The following is a 17,275-nucleotide window of genomic DNA, read 5'->3' on the forward strand; positions in this document are numbered from 1 at the left end:
GGAATTCAAAACCGAATTGATTAAAGTTACTCTACCTCCCATCGAAATGTTTCTTCCCTTCCACGAGGAAAGCCGCCTCTTAATATTGTTGACCACTTCCAACCACACCTTCTTCCTTCTAGGATTGTCCCCCACCATGATTCCAAGGAACTTGAAAGGAGCCACTCCCTTCTTGCAAGAGAGAAAAGTCAATGCGGCATTCATGTACCACTCACCAACATTCATCCCTATAATATTGCTTTTGGAAAAATTAATCCTCAACCCGGAAACCAATTCAAACCCTCTCAAAATCACCTTCAAATTCCAAATATTATCACAAGACGCTTCGCCGAGAATAATAGTGTCATCCGCAAATTGTAATATATCCACACTATCGGTCTCCCCATACTTAAAGGGTTTGAAATTCCCCACCTCTACCGACTTCTTCACAAGAGCGGTCAAACCTTCCATGGCAATGACGAAGAGGAAAGGTGACAAAGGATCTCCTTGTCTTAACCCTCTTTGCACCTTAAACTCTTTAGTAGCACTTCCATTAACCAACACGGACATGTGATTGTTGAAAATACAAACATCCATCCACTTCATCCACCTAGAACCAAAACCCATCCCCACCAAAGTTTCTCTAAGGTATTGCCAAGAAACGGAATCATACGCCTTTTCAAAGTCCACCTTGAGAATGAGACAACTACGTTTCTTCCTCCTCGACCAATCTAACATTTCATTGACCAAAAGAACACCATCCATCATATTCCTACCCGGAACAAAAGCGGTTTGATTGGAAGACACCAATTTCCCAATGACCTCCTTCAATCTAGTCGCCAAAATTTTTGCAATGATTTTGTAAATGCTACCCACCAAGCAAATGGGACGATACTCGCCTAAAGATTGAGGATTGTTGGTTTTTGGAATCAAAGCGAGGAAAGATGAAGTGATAGATTTCACAAGAACACCTTTAAGATAAAAGTCATTGCACATTTTCAAAACATCGACCCGAATCACTCTCCAAAACCTCTTGAAGAACTCTAAAGAATAACCATCCGGTCCGGCACTTTTGTTGCCATCACAAGCCCAAATGGCCTCCCTAATTTCCAACTCCGAAAACGGACGCTCCAAACTCACCCCCTCCTCTACAAGAAGCTTCTTCATCTCCAAACCACTAAGGTTCGGCCTCCCCTCCTCGTGATCCTCAAAGAAAGTTTTGAAATGATTAAAAGTGAATTCTTTAACCTCATGAACATCCTCGATCACTCCACTATTAGACAAAAGAGAGCACAAGGAATTCCTCCGTCTTCTCTCTTTAAGAGAGTTATGAAAGTACCTCGTATTGCAATCACCTTCGGCAAGCCACAATTGTCTAGACTTTAAGCGAAGGAAGCCTTCTTTCTTATAAAGATTGTCCCAAAACATATTTGCCGCCTTAGATCTTTTAACCACCTCCTCCTCCGGAACATTACCTGCAAAATGAACAAACTTGTTATCTAAAAAATGCATCTCTTTCTCCGCCTCCTCTATATTAAGATCAATCCATCCAAACACCTCCTTATTCCATAAAGACAATTTGAGTTTAAGGGACTTCATTTTCTCAACAAGGCAGTAGTCCCCCCTCCCCTTTACCTCCAAAGAATTCCACTCCCTCTCCACAAAAGAGAAAAAGTCCTTGTGCCTAAACCAAAGATTATTGAATCTAAAAGGTTTGGGTCCCCAATTCCTTTTGTTGTCGCGGATCCAAATGGGAGCATGATCCGATACATCTCTTCCTCCTATAGATTGACCTTCTACCTTCCAATCATCGATGAAGGAAGAAGACAACAAGAATCTATCCAATCTACTCATCGCGCTACCGCACTTATTAGACCAAGTAAATTTCCCTCCAATCGTGGGTGGATCCACCAACTCCATCTTTTCAATGAAATCTTTAAAGTCATCCATCTCCCTTTTATAATTCTTCTTCGAAATACCTACTCTCTCCTCCGGAGAGGTGACCATGTTGAAGTCCCCTCCCAAACACCAAGAGCCAACAACACTCCTCCTCTTCAAATCCACAAGCTTCTTCCAAGTGTTCATTCTTACGATATGGTCACAAGAAGCATAAATGTTGATGAAGTATATTCTTTTGTTGTCCTTTTCCACACACACACCTAAAAAACCGTCTCCACGAAAACTGTATAAGAGATTGAACAAATCTTTCTTCCACATGATAAGAATACCACCCGCAGCCCCTACTGCCTCTAGATGGGACCACTCCACCCACTCATCACCCCACAACTCCTTAACTTGTTGATGATCAACGTCCCTCAGCTTGGTTTCTTGAATAAAAGCTACATCCACCCTACCTCTCTAAATATTAAAGCCGATTCTCTTCCTCTTCACCCTCTTACCTCCTCCTCTTATGTTAAGAGAGAAAATAATCATTTCAACCCTTTGATAGACTCCTTCAAAGACTCCTTCTCTTTGTGTCCCCTCAACTCCATCTCTTCCAATTTTCTTATTGGTTTGCAAAATTCTGAGTTAGTGATCCCCAACATATTCATAGACTTCCACAACCCCTCAGAAGAAGCTCCTATGCCTCTCTTTAGGACTCTACCGTTGCAATTCCTCACATCCGAATCCATAAGAGAGTTGTTAGTAAAAGAATGCTCCTCAATAAAATCTCCTTTGTCCGTCCTCTCTTTAGCCTCTGCATGCGAAGGAAACAACAAATCTGGAGGATAGCTGAAATTATCCACCCTTTCTCCCAAATTGAAAATCTCCCTCATATGCTTCCTCACCTTCCTTGAGTTTTTTAGTTTAAAGCATTGGTCATCAAAGGACAAAACCTCTCCCACACCTTTTTCAATTCCTACGTGCATGGATCCTCCCTCCTCCAATATTATATTCTCCTTTTGTGAATCCCCGGGACCCACCAAAAAACAATCGGCATTAATAAAATTTGTTTTGTCACTAGGCGACAAAACCGGTCCAATAGCGATATTGTTTGAAGGTCCACATTCAGTTCGTTTCAAAAAATCATATTGGGTCGTTCCACCAAAAGCGTTTGGCCCACCAATAGCATAGCCCACACCCATAGCACCCTTTACACTACTAGGGTTAATGTCACCCTCAACCTCTCTCATCTGCTTCACCGTTTCCGTATCTCCCTTACCCACCTTCCCAGTAAAGTCAACACACTCTGTACCCGCCACCCTACTTTCACAAGAAATGGTAACTGAGCCATCCTTCACAAACTTCTCTGACATTGAAACACCCCTTTTGTAGCTATAATCCTCACCAACCTCTCCGAGAATCCTACCGCCCTGTACCCCAAGCCTATCCTTCCCTGCTCCTCTGACATCTTTCTGGGAACCTGAACCAAGAACTTCCACCCACGCGCTATCCACTTCTTCCACCTCCACCTCCTCCGATTCTCTCTCCTCCACGGAATCTGAATCTACTGAGTCCTCCGACGACGACGCCGCTTCGGACCGCGCGTCCTCCATGTCCCCCACTCTCACCATCGCATCCTCCTTCACCAGAATATTGAACATCTCCCCATCCACACAAGCTACAAACTTCCTGTTAATGGTGTCTAAGAGGTTAGTGTACACCATCACCTTTGTCACATCCATCCGAATCTGGTTGCCTTCCAACTCGTCCCCGTTAACCACCGTCCCGATGTCGGAGAGCAACATCTCGCAAAAACCTTTGTTCCTCACAAAGCAAGGGATTCCGAAGATCGACACCCACACCGTTCTAACGCATTCAACGTCCTTCTTCGTCCACTTCCTCACCTCTTTAAACCATCTCACTTTCCAGTCCCCAACATCCCTTAGCAACAACTCTAAGTCCCCCTCCGATTTCTCTTCCAGTAAACACAAATTTGGTCCCAGAGGTGTTGCCACAACAGTGAAGATACCCTCCTCCAATAAGCTCTTGCTCACGCCATATGCCATCCCAGGTGCCTTCGCTACTCCCACCATAGCGTTACGAAAACGGTCAGTCTCTTCTGTTTTGGAACTGTAGTAAAATGTTTTATGTGTTGTCTCTGGATTGCTCACTTCCCCTGCTAATATGTTGTTCGACGTTCTCTGTTCAAAACTCTGTTTAACATTCTGTTCCAAGTTCTGTTTAAAAACTCCCCTTTCCGGTAAGTTCTGTTTCAGAGAGTCTGCATAAGTCACCGGTTGCTTCCTGTGTGCAAAGATGATACTTTCTCCACATTCCTGTTGAGTCGTCGATACACCCTTTGACACCATACCACTAGGCGCGGTCTTTCCATGCCTCACTTGAACCTGGGGCTCTGCCTGCTTGCTTCCTTTGAGATCTTTCCTTTGCAAAAGATCATATTTGTGAAATAATTATTCAAAATTTAAGAACATGAAGATAAATTTATGGTTAAAAATGATATATTTATAAAAAAATGAAATTGTAAAAAATAATTAAATGTAATATTTTTATATAAACACAATTTATAAATAAAATATTTCAAACAATAAAATGATAAAAAAAAATAAAAAATAAAATTGCTGTGAGATTTCCCTACAATAATGTTTTAATAATTTTTATTTAAAATTCCAGTAGCATGTTGAGAGATATTATAAGTCTGCTTGTTTCAATTTTTTTTTAGGTTTAATTACAATTTTTATCATTCCATCATTATCTATTTTTTTCCTCTATTTTAAAATTTAGAATTTTAGTCCCTTAACTATGATTGTTTTAGAATTTTAGTCCTTTGCAAATTTGAGGACAATATTTATTAACCATAATCTCTTGACATGTCACATGTCAACTCATTTAATTTAATAATTCAAATTATTTTATTTATTTTAAATATTTTTTGATATTTTTTAAAATTACTTAACATATTAAAAAAAATTATTAAAAAACATAAATAAATAGATTGGAATCCTAAATATTTATTAAAAAATACTAATTTATAAATATATCAAAAATCACAACAAATATTTATATTATAAAATTAAATCTGCAATATATTGACATAATGTTTAATTTATACTAACCCGTGCGATAGTGCAGGTATTTGTCTGCTTAGTTTATAAAATGAAGAAATGTTATTCATACATTAAATGCTACACACCGAATATATTGTTCACAAACACGCAAAAAGTGTTTTCACTTTTTGTTTTAATATATTTTTTTCTAAAATTACTTTTGATTAAGACAAATTTCTAATTATTGGGATCCTAAATTCTTAATTTGATATATTTATCCACTCATTTATTTCCTAATTATTAATTATAAATATTTGTTTTGGGTTTTTTTAAAATAATTATTCATAAAATTTATTTATTGTTTTATTTAGATAGACCGAACACAGGCTAATGATGATTGTTTGTATAATTTAAAGTTGTAATATTTAAATTAATTAATGATTTACTATAAATAAAATAGAAAAATTAGATACTATAATTTTTTCAAGACATGTAACAAACAAATTAAATGTGAATATTGAGGGAATGGTTTTAAACTTTAAGAATATTATTATATAATAGTGGCACAATAAGAATTGCATGCATGATGGATATATCTCTATTCTATGCACAAATATAAGTTTATTGGTTAAAAGCATACATTTTTAAAAGAATAAAAATGCAAGTGATTATACAAATTTAACCTTAAAAAAATACACTTGTCCTAATAGAAGAAATCAATAGAAGGGATTTTTTGTTGGAGATACGTTTTGGTTAGATTGCCAACTAGAGATCAATTGAAAATAAAAGGGATTCTAGAAGATGATATAAATTGTTGTTGTGTTTTCTGCTTTCATGAATTGCAGAGCACCATCACCTTTTTTATTGATGTCCGTTAACCAGAAGAATTTGGACAAAAGTGGAAGGTTAGGGGATTTGGTGACTCTCTCGAATGATGAATTGAGGAACTATTTGGATCAATTTAAAAATTAAGGCGCTAGAAGAACGATTAACTGTTGGAGTAATTTGGATAACAGTCATGTGAAATTTGTGGGTGATGAGAAATGCTATCATATTTAAACGTAATATCTTTAACTTCGATGAGTGTTTTTCCGCTATCATTCTTAGCTCCTGGAAATAGTTTAAAGTGGTTAATGATTCTTCTACAGCTTGTAATTTTCATGTTTGAAACACTTTACCTCTATCTTGTATAAAGAGGTAACGTGTTGTCAATTGTACTTTGTTTCTTCTGTGATTAATGCCATTGTTTATTGGAAAAAATATTGTTTTGTATATTTGGTGGTAGTTTGTTTTCTCAAGTTTACATAGTCATATATTTTTCAAATTATATGTACTTTGAAGATGCATTCATTGGTTGTAGTTGGCCTGAATACATCACTGGCAGGCAGAATGGTGTTAAACTTATCTTATTATTTTTCAGTGATCTACCTAGTAATATATTTCTTGAATTTATTCCATAAGATATATTTTTTTTAATAAGCAATTGATTATAAAGCCCGCACTAGGGGTGCAACCCTTACAAAGAGACGCTAAATAGCGTTTGAACAGGATAAAGGAAGTTTAAACCATTCATAGTAAGTGGCACTAAACTTAGAATAACCAAAAGACAACCATCTCCACGAAAGGAAGATGATATTATGCGTGATCTCTCATGCATAATGGTGCGTTTCTAAAAATATCACTTTTTGTCGGAGGTGTATTTTTGAAAACATTTTTTTATTTATTTTACGTTGATTTGTTTCGTACATGAATTTACAAAATCTTTTTTAATGTTGTTTAAATGGTTTCATAGATATATCTACGTAACAATTTAACGTAAAATATAAAAAATGTGCTTCTGTTGATACATCTACGAAAGCGAGGGACAAAAATGAAATTTTGCAGGGTGCTTAAGAATATTATGGAATGGATTGAAATATTTTAAATTTTTAACTTAATTTTGATGACCTTGAAGCTTTTTAAAGATAAGGGATCTGAATGGACTCCGATATATATATTTAAAGAACTAAAAAGGATATTTAACTTAAAATAAATCTCTTTCACTTTTTCGTTTCTCTCTCTAACTCTCAAATTTCTTTTATATTTTTTGTATTAAAACTATTCTCTAAACCAAAAAAAAAAATGTTAAACCTAATTCACTAAATTGTTATGATTAAAGCTCATTGTGAAATAAGAAAAAAAAAATATATCTAAAACTATAAAAAGTACTTTAATAATTTCATTATTTAATGTCAAAACAGAAAGTGGTAATTTATCTTAACTTTTGTCTTAAGTTATTAACAAAATTTCATATTTGGACTCAATTACGGTGAGGTTTTTAGCTTGGAGTTTCGTGAAGATTCTTGGGGTCCCTTACGCCTAGCCAGTACAACCTCGGAACCGAAACTTATTCAGACGGAAGACTCTAGCTCGGAGGATATTGGGTTAGGCTTTGGTGGCGGATCGGAGGAGGATAATGAGGTCTATTTTTCTGAGAATGTTTTATCCAATGGTTCTTCTTCAACGGACTGTAGCGTAAAGGTAGGCAGGACGGCGGGCAAAAGAAAAGGCAAAAGCATATCGAACGATCCTGTCAAGGATCTTTCAAGACAGACTGTCCTTATCGAGACTCATTCAACTTTTGACAGTGCGGTGAAAAAGGCCAAGGATTTGGGTTGTCTCAGAACACAAAAGGTGGAAAAAGGTTTTAGTGATAAAGATAATAGTTTTTTTAAGGAAGGAGAGGGAGACTCTGCGTCAGTTGGCACAAGTGTTCCGGAAACAGCTTTTCAAAGTGGGTCCAATGAGAATATATCTAATAGACGCGTGGCGTTGAGGAAGGACAGGAAAAAGTTGCGATATAAAAATCTCTCTTGTTTTGTTGGGCCAAGAAAGAAACAGAATGGTAGGCCCAAGAAAATAGTAGTGAACAGTGAGGTCCCATCAGATTTTAGCATTAAGCCCAATAGCGATCGTTTACCCTCATTCTCTGACCCAATTTCTCAATTATCTTTGAGTTTGGGATCTCCCAGAAGAGGTAATCAGATGTTTCTAGGGGAACACTCAGAGGAGACTGATATTATCAGGTGCAATAGAAGGATCGTAGATTCTCTTTTCTAAGGCGGAGGAGGTGAGAAGCTGAGGAATTGCATAAGCAAATTGGGTGTGTCTGAGCCGCGGGTAGGGGTCGATAATGACTTGGAAGCTACCAGTGTGTATTCCAAAGAAGGAGGGAAGGAGCAAAAACAGGGGTTCCAATGATTATAGGGTCTTTTAACATAAGAGGGGGTTGTAGTTATGTGAAGAGAAGAAGAATTCATCAGATTATTACTAATAGGAAGGCGGATATGTTTCTTCTTCAGGAAACCAAATTGAAAATATGCTCAGTCTCTACTGCGAGTAGCTTTTGGCGCGAAGACGGAATCGAATTTTCAGCCTCCGATTCTGAAGGTATGTCTGGCGGTTTAATCATTTTGTGGAATGCTAAGAAACTGAAAGTTGTTTGCAGTTTTAGGGGAGCTGTTTTTTGGGAGTTAAATGCATATGGATGGATAGAGTGTTTTATGTTTGCAATGTGTACTCTCCTTGTAGTCTTCCCCTCAAGAGGGTCCTGTGGAGAAATTTGCTGGCTTTAAAAGATAACTATAACGATGGTGAATGGGTTTTAGGTGGTGATTTTAATTCTGTTAAAAATGGTGGGGAAAGGAAGGGTAGGTCAGTGGTGGGCAATCAAGCTGAGTGGGAGGAATTCTCTGGTTTCATTAATGATTTGGGGTTGGAGGATGTTCCTTGTAAAGGCAAGAAATTCAGTTGGTTCAGCAGTGATGGTAGGTCGAAAAGTCGAATAGATCAATTCTTGGTGTCTAACAGTATAGTAAATTGGTGGGGAGTGATAGGGCAACAAATTGGAAATAGGGATATTTCTGATCATTGCCCAATTTAGATTGTGGTGGATAAATCAGATTGGGGCCCGAAACCGTTCAAGTTCAACAATGAATGGTTTCAACACAAGGAGTTTTTCGGTTTTGTAGAGAAGGAATGGATGGGATTGGATGTTAATGGGCGCGGTGATTTTGTGCTGAAGGAGAAATTAAGACTCCTAAAAAACAAATTGAGATGGTGGAACATTAACGTTTTTGGCAAAATTAATCTTGAATTGGAGGAAGGAGTCAAGGAGATTAATGCCTTAGATAATCTTTCATCGGAGGAGGAAGCGGACTCGGGGTCGAGATGGAGGGCGAATAGGAAATTTTGGACGAATCTTAAAATTAAGGAGAACATGTTGATCCAAAAGGCAAGACTAAAGTGGTTAAATGACGGAGACGATAATAGTAGATACTTTCATACGGTGATGAAGAGGGGATTACGGCGCAATTATCTTGGTCATATTTCTTCGACTAATGGGATAATTAGCAAGGTGGAGGAAGTTAAGGAAGTGATTTTTGAGCATTTGGAGTCTAAATTCAAAGAAAGTGTGGAGCCTAGACCGGGTTTGGATGGAGACATTTTCAACAAGCTTAATTTAGAAGATAAGAATTCTCTAGAAGTACCATTTGAGGAAAATGAAATTAAAGAGGCGGCGTGGAGTTGTGACGGAAGCAAAAGTCCGGGTCCGGATGGGTACTCCATTCTTTTCTACAAGAAGTGTTGGGAGATTGTTAAATCGGATGTCATTTCATGCTTTAGGGAACTACACTCGGGGTCCTGTTTATCAAAATCCATAACCTCGTCCTTCTTGGCTTTGATCCCTAAGTCTAACAACCCGTTAGGTTTAGATGAGTATAGGCCAATTTATTTGGTTGGTAGTATTCTTAAGAGCATTTCTAAAGTATTGGCGGGGAGAATCAAGAAGGTGATTGGTAAGGTGATCTCTAATAGTCAAAGTGCCTTTGTTCCCGGGAGACAATTGTTAGACGGGGTTCTAGTGGCGAACGAATTGGTTGATTTTTCTACTAAGGAAAAGAAGGAAGTGTTACTTTTTAAAGTAGACTTTGAGAAAGCCTATGATAAGGTAAATTGGGAGTTTCTTCGTACCATGATGAGAAAAATGGGCTTTGGAGAAATTTGGATAAGGTGGATGAATGCTCTCGCTTTTACGAGTCACATGTCGGTGTTGGTGAATGGGAGTCCCACTAAGGAATTTAAGGTTGAGAAGGGTTTGAGGCAAGGCGACCCTATCTCTCCTTTCCTCTTTGTAATAGTAGTGGAAGGTTTGAAGGGGTTAGTGAATAAAGCGGTGGAAAATGGCGACTTTGCGGGGTTTACGTTCAATAGAAGGTGCTCCAAAGACGTTCTTCAATTTGCGGACGATACCCTCTTGGTTGGAGATGGTAGTTGGACTCACTTGTGGGCCACCAAATCGGTCTTGAGAGCTTTTGAGATGATATCCGGTTTAGGCATAAATATCCATAAAAGTAATAAACTAATTGGGATAAACATTAGTGATAACCTTTTGGAGATTGCCACCAACTTTTTTGGGGTTACCTATCGGTAGCAATCCTAGAAGGATCACCACTTGGGAGCCTTTGGTGGCGAAAGTAAAGAAGAGGCTAGCTAGTTGGAAAGGAAGATTTCTTAGCTTTGGCGGTAGAATTACTCTTATTAAGTCGGTCCTTAGTAGTTTGGCTATTTTTTACCTATCGTTTTACAAGGCCCCGAAGAAAGTCATTAAGGATATTAATCGTATTCAAAGTAACTTTTTATGGGGAGGTACGGAAGACAAAAAGTGTATTCATTGGGTTAGTTGGGATTCAATGTGCCTTCCAATTGAGAAGGGTGGTTTGGGAATTAGAAGGATCGAAGACTTTAACTCCGCTCTCTTATTTAAATGGAAATGGAGGATTGTCGACAAACCCTATTTGTTGTGGTATGGGGTGTTGAAGGCTCGGTATGGAGACAATAATCTTAAAGTGGCGCACGTGGGGACCAAAGAAAAGGGAGAGGAAGCGAAGTCTTATTGGTGGAGGGATGGAGGGATATCCTGTCATTGGAACCGGAGCATTTTTTTATATCTAACTGTTTTTTTTCTGTAGGTAACGGAGGCTCTACTTCCTTTTGGCATTCCAATTGGACGAATCGGGGACCGCTTAAAGACTCTTACCCTCAGCTGTACCGTAATTCGGCTTTGCAGGATGTCTCGGTGGCACTTATGGGAAACGGGATAGATGGAATCTGGAAGTGGGGAGATTTTGGCATCTCGCGGCCAATCCCGAACAGCAATCAGCGACCTGCAGCTCTGTACAACGCTGAAGCAATTACTTCTCTGCCTTTGAATGCTTTCAGCAGCAGACCCCAGCACTGTGAGGACCAAAATTTTGTTTCTGCGCAAGGCAATCTCATTCTGGACGATAACAGTATTGTCCCCTCTTTAGTGGAACAATTGAAACATGATCTAGCTAGTTCCTTTGAAGAAAGTAACATAGCCGACAGTGTTTTATGGCTGTTGGATATAGAAGGTAAATTTACCGTTAGGAGCTGCTACGGATCTCTAATCAGAAGGCAAATTCCATATGGCCCGGAGGGTGAGTTCGATAAAGCTTTAAAGCTAGTTTGGAAGATGAAGGTCCCGATGAAATCGAAAGCTTTTGGATGGCGTAGTTTCATTAACAAATTACCAACGAGAGGAGCACTTTTCCGAAAAGGTGTAATTCCCTCTCCCAATGTTGTTTGCGCTTTCTGCCGTGGAATTGAAGAGACTACGGTCCACTTACTTTTATCGTGTCATTGTGTCGATCTGGTGTGGAGGGATATTGCAGAGTGGATAGGATTCGATAATTTCAAAGCCGGGGATATCAAGGAAAGTTTTTTGAGGTGGTACAATTTCAGTAGGAAAGCTAGAGTGAGAAAGGGAAAAGAGGGTGTCGTGTGGTTGGCGGTGGTTTGGCATATATGGTTAGTCAGAAATGGCATCGTTTTTAGAGGTGATTCTTGGAACATTTCCGACATCGTCTGGGGGGTTAAAGCTTTGGTGTGGCGTTGGTCTTTCGTTGGGAAAATTATGCAGTTCAATTGTAATTTTTACGAATTTAGTAGGGATCCTATTTTCTATTTGTCGTAAGTATCAATTGGAGTGTAATTTCCCGCGCCATTTGTATCTTGTTTTGAGAACTTGCGTTCTCTCGATCAATATATTTCTTGCTTATTAAAAAAAATAATAAAAAAATATTTAATAATATATAATTAATGTAATGCGTGCATGTTGTGCCTTTTTGTTTAAATATTATAATATTTAATTATCTAAAAAATGAAATTAAGATGCACGTTATTTTAATTTCAATAACTTATTGAGAGGTAAAATTAAACACTGAAAATGTATTTTTTTTCTGGATTATATTCGTTATCTTTCTTTGTTTGAGATTGTCTTCTAAATCTAAACTTTTATCAAAGACTAATTTAATTTGAAATTATCAAATTTTGGTTAAAATTAAGTAGACGCATGTGATGATTAGACCACAGGGATCCAACCAATCCAATGGTGAGAAAGAGTACATCACATAATCATTGACAAGTCCCTTTAATAAAGACCATTCTATTAAAAGAAATGGAATCATTGACAAGTGATTAACTAAATTGCAATTTAATCACCTAATCTATAAATCAATGTCAATCATATATGCACACGATGCATCACCTTGTAAAAATAAATCAATTTTCATACAATAAATTAATCAAATTCAAACACTTGAAATTTGGACTATTATTTTTTTATTAACTTTTATATCCTTTTTGTATTAAAAATATCTAGAACCTATCTTCCAAATTAATTTTTTTTAAAACGTTTAACAAAATATCTGGATAATTATTAAGTATTTATAATATAAGAGAATAATTATTTTAACATTTTTAATTAGTTTGAATTTCATTTTATTTTTATCTCTATATATTAATTGCCATACAGTAATATTTTACTTTTCTATGTCTCGAACCAATTTTCTTTGGTTATATCTTTACTCTTTAGGGTTGTTTCCTCTTACACATGTAAACAGAAAAAAAAAATCCAAGGACAAGAACCATCTTCTTCACTAACAAGAGTATACAATAAATAAAAGTGGAGTAGAAACTAAAGAACAAGGATGACGTGGATACAGAACTTGAACTAGAGTTAAATTCAATTAATAAATAATTTTTAAAATAATAGAAATTACTTCTTTTGAATAAATAATTTTGTTTTTTTTTTTGTTAACGAAAAATAAAATGAATTTTCATTTACTATCAATAAGTGACATTCAATTTTTTGAAACTTCAACGAAAATAATTTTTAGAAAAAGCTTAATGTATAGGTTAGTTTAATAAACTTTTTTCATATGCAATAATTATACCGCCAAAATAATGTTCCTCCCTTTTTTTTTATAAGAAATTTTCTAAAAACATCACATTAATTAGTCAACTAACAATAGGTAATATAGAGAATAATAAATAAAAAAACATCACATTTCATATCTTTACCAGTTGTTAAAGAGTGCATTAAAGATATTAAAAAGTAAATATAACAAATATCTAAGAGACTAAATTTTGACAGTATTTTATAAAGTGAATATCTAAAAGACTAAATTTTGACAGTATTTTATAAAGTGAATATAACAAGTACCTAAATCTGACCACAAAGAAAGGATAAATACTCCACTAAATTTTGACAATCCTTTTATATATATATATATATATATATATATATATATATATATATATATATATATATATATATATATATATATATATATATATATATATATATATATATATATATGTGCTTTTCCACTAATGTAATGGTATTATTTAGGATTAGTTTGTGTGTGTAACATAGAGTATAATGGTGATCTGATCAATCCAATGGCTCTTATTAATTTAAGACTAAAAAATAAATAAATCAAAAGGTCTCTCATATGACGCACCATAGCGCTTATATTCAATGTTAATTATCTATCTTCAAGAAACATTTTAAAAATTAAGGAATAAAAGTGACACGAAAAAAATAAAAATTAATTTAAATTCAATTATATAATTAAGAGACAATATAAGTATTTTATCATAATGTTAATTTTAATGTAAGATGCATATTATGTTGATTATAACTAGTAGTTAGTTAATAGTAAAATACGAATTAAAAATAATTAGATTTAATTGAAATTTTGCCCTCTTATTTTAATTTATTTTTAATATTAATTTCTCTATTTTAAATTTAATAAATTTTGAGCTTCCTTTTATTCTGTTGCATTTATAATTAACGATATCTCTATTTTTATAAAAAAATTTAAATAGAAAATATAAATTATAAAATAGACACCTTATCGATATTAATGTGAAGATATGAGATAGAAATCAAAACTATTTGAATATAAAATAGGAGATTAATTCCATAAATTATATAAAATATAGGAACCAAAAGTTTAATTAAATCTAATAATTAGTAAAAAAATGATTTAGTAATATTGATATTCTATTTTTTGTCTAATTTTGAAAAATATTTTTATCCTTTTTTTACACTTTAATTAAATTTCAACGTAATAACTATAGTAGTATGACTGGAGGAATATTTTACACCAAGTTTTGAATTTAAAATCTTATCACTATATTTTACTTTCTAAAAATAATTTATTTAATTGTAAGAAAATTAGTATATATATTAAAATAAAATAAAACATGTTGTTTTGTTTTCATTTATATTAATTTTGTTTAAATCTTTTTTCACGAATTTATAAAAAGAAGGAAATTTCATTATGCCCAAAAAAAAAGTTTCATAAACAGACAATAATATATTATGAAAATTAAAGTAATATTATATGAGTAGTGCTTTGCTGCTGAGTGTAGTCACTGAGAATACTTTCTCAGACATGAGTTTGGTATATATTCAATGCCACTCAAATTATCCTCAAGACCATATGTGAAGACAATATAGATCATTGCATTTCAAGATTATATAGACCATCAACTAACTCTAAGAGTTTACACCAATTAGAATTTGACACCAACTTAAATCACTAATACGATGAATCTTTTAAAAATTAAAGGGGGAAATGACATAACATGAAATAGAAGTCGTGATGATATAATGATACTGACTACTGGGTAGCAAAGGAGCAATTTCCTCGGTGCCCAACAACATTATTCATTATCCTAATTCTTATCCTCCTAGTACACCAATTATTTATTCATATATAGTAATTGTTTTTTATAATTAATACTGAAAATATTTTGTGAAAACAAGTAATAAATATTAGAATAAGTTTTGTACCATTAATATATACTACTTTCAAAAACTAGTATTCATTGAAGATTTTGAAGAATTTGAGTAAATATTTTAATTTAATTTATATTATTTAAAAGTATATTAATAATAAATATTTATTTATCATCATCATTAAAAAGTTAAAAAGACTATCTTAAATCATCCAAAAATATATATTAGATTTACCTATACATCACTAATAATTACTCTCCCCGTCTCACAACAGTTATTTTCTTTCATATTTTTATTTATCTCAAATTATTTGTCATTTTAAAATAAAATACGAATGTGATATTTATTATTTGTTTCCACTAACTTAACTTTATTTATTGTATTTTAATCATATTACTAATCCAATATCTATTATTAATAAGAATATTTTAGTAATAATATTTGTTTTATCATTGAAATCAGTATAACTATTTTAAAAAGTGTAAAAAGACGGAATGAGTATTGAACATGGAAAAGATAAGAAGAGGTTGCTATTCAAGATTAAAGAATCAATTATTTGATTCAATAAATATTGGAAAAGATAATAAAATGTGAAAAATACTATAAAAATGAAAGTGAATTATTGTACTAAAAATATTTTAATTATTTAAAATTTAATTAATATCATAAATCTGGTAAGAAATGAGTCTGTTAAAAAGTCAATCGATGAAGAAAAAAAAAGAGTGGTAGACCATATATTATAATAGCATGATCATCAAGACTAGAAAGCATAATAGGAAGTGAGATGTTTCAAGTAGTTGTGAGAGAATAATGATATTAAACTCAATTTTTAAATTTTTTATTTAGGTCAAATATTTTTTTTGGTTTCTCCTCTTTATTTTGGAGTCTATTTTGGTCTTTCATCTTTATTTTGGGATCCATTTTGGTCCTTCAACATTAAAAAGAACAATTTGATCCATTATCTTTTCAAATTGCAACATGTTAGCCCCTTATGTCAGGTCTATTAATCAAAGTAAAAAAAAAGGAACACTTAGCATACATCTGGTGTTGATGTGGATTAAACATTATAATAAAACTGAAATGCAAAGGTAAAATTTCGTTTCACTTGAAGAACGAAAAACTCTAGCAGAGAAGAGAAGTGAAAATGGAACGAAATCAAAATCAAAGGCGAAGCGAAGAAGGTAAAATTGAAGTTGAAATCCTAGATGAAGTTAAAGAAGAGAAGCACACATGTTAGCTAAGTTTTTAAGGTTTAATCATTTTGAAATGTTATATGTATTGGATGTTAGAATTGTATGCATGCAGTTGTTAAATGTTTAGGTATTCATATGTTATGGTTTATCCTTTGATGTTTTATTAGTTAACATGATATATTCATATTAACAATCATTATAATTTTTTAATTGCACGAAAATAGGTAGAAATGGAATAATATTTTCATATTGTAATTCATTAAGATGGTGAATTCATTAATAGCAATTTGACTATGTGCGAATGAGAAGTTCATAATTTAAAAATAGATGTTGACAATTTGTTTTGAGTTAATAGGTGTACTCAATGATATAGTTTATACTGAAATAGATCAAAAATATTACAAGGATCCCACAATTGGGATGAATATTTGGGTTGATGATGACAAAGGTGCTTTAGATATTACTGATCTTTGTAGGGTGCATCTAATTAATGATATATATATATATATATATATATATATATATATATATATATATATATATATATATATATATATATATATATATATATATATATATATATATATATATATATATATAACACCCTTTGTCCAATCACGAATATTACGAGGGGCCTGAAGGTTCGAAAAACACAATAAGGGGGGTTGAATTGGGTTTTTGATAAAACAAAAACTTATGACACGTTTGGTTATCCGGTTTGTTTGAACTCAAACTACTCCAGTCCATCCTACCAAGATGATTTCGCCTTTCTCTTACGAGGTCTTAATCCACTAATCAAACTTGATTACAACAACTTCACAATAACAACCGTCAAAGTCTTCTTGAGATAAATCACAACCCGGTTTCTTAAGGAACAATAATAACAAAACTTAATCTTATGTGTTTACAAAGGTACTTCTAATAAGTTGTATCACAACTGTGATGTATGCACAATGTTTAAGAGCAATGCACAAATGAATAGTAATTTGAGAGCTTTTCGT

The 17,275-nt window shown here is 33.8% G+C and overlaps 1 protein-coding gene across 1 annotated transcript; it reads left to right on the plus strand.

The window, feature by feature from the left end:
- The first annotated feature begins 7,156 nt into the window (after positions 1-7,156).
- On the plus strand, positions 7,157-11,964 carry LOC131627879 (uncharacterized). The gene is made up of 6 exons (XM_058898739.1): positions 7,157-7,174; positions 7,242-7,993; positions 8,499-8,734; positions 8,870-10,237; positions 10,350-10,889; positions 10,940-11,964. The coding sequence occupies exons 1-6, from the start codon at positions 7,157-7,159 to the stop codon at positions 11,962-11,964; spliced, it is 3,939 nt and encodes a 1,312-aa protein (XP_058754722.1).
- The last annotated feature ends 5,311 nt before the right edge of the window (positions 11,965-17,275 follow it).

Source organism: Vicia villosa, unplaced genomic scaffold (assembly GCF_029867415.1).
Source record: "Vicia villosa cultivar HV-30 ecotype Madison, WI unplaced genomic scaffold, Vvil1.0 ctg.000410F_1_1, whole genome shotgun sequence".
Taxonomy (NCBI): Eukaryota; Viridiplantae; Streptophyta; class Magnoliopsida; order Fabales; family Fabaceae; genus Vicia; species Vicia villosa.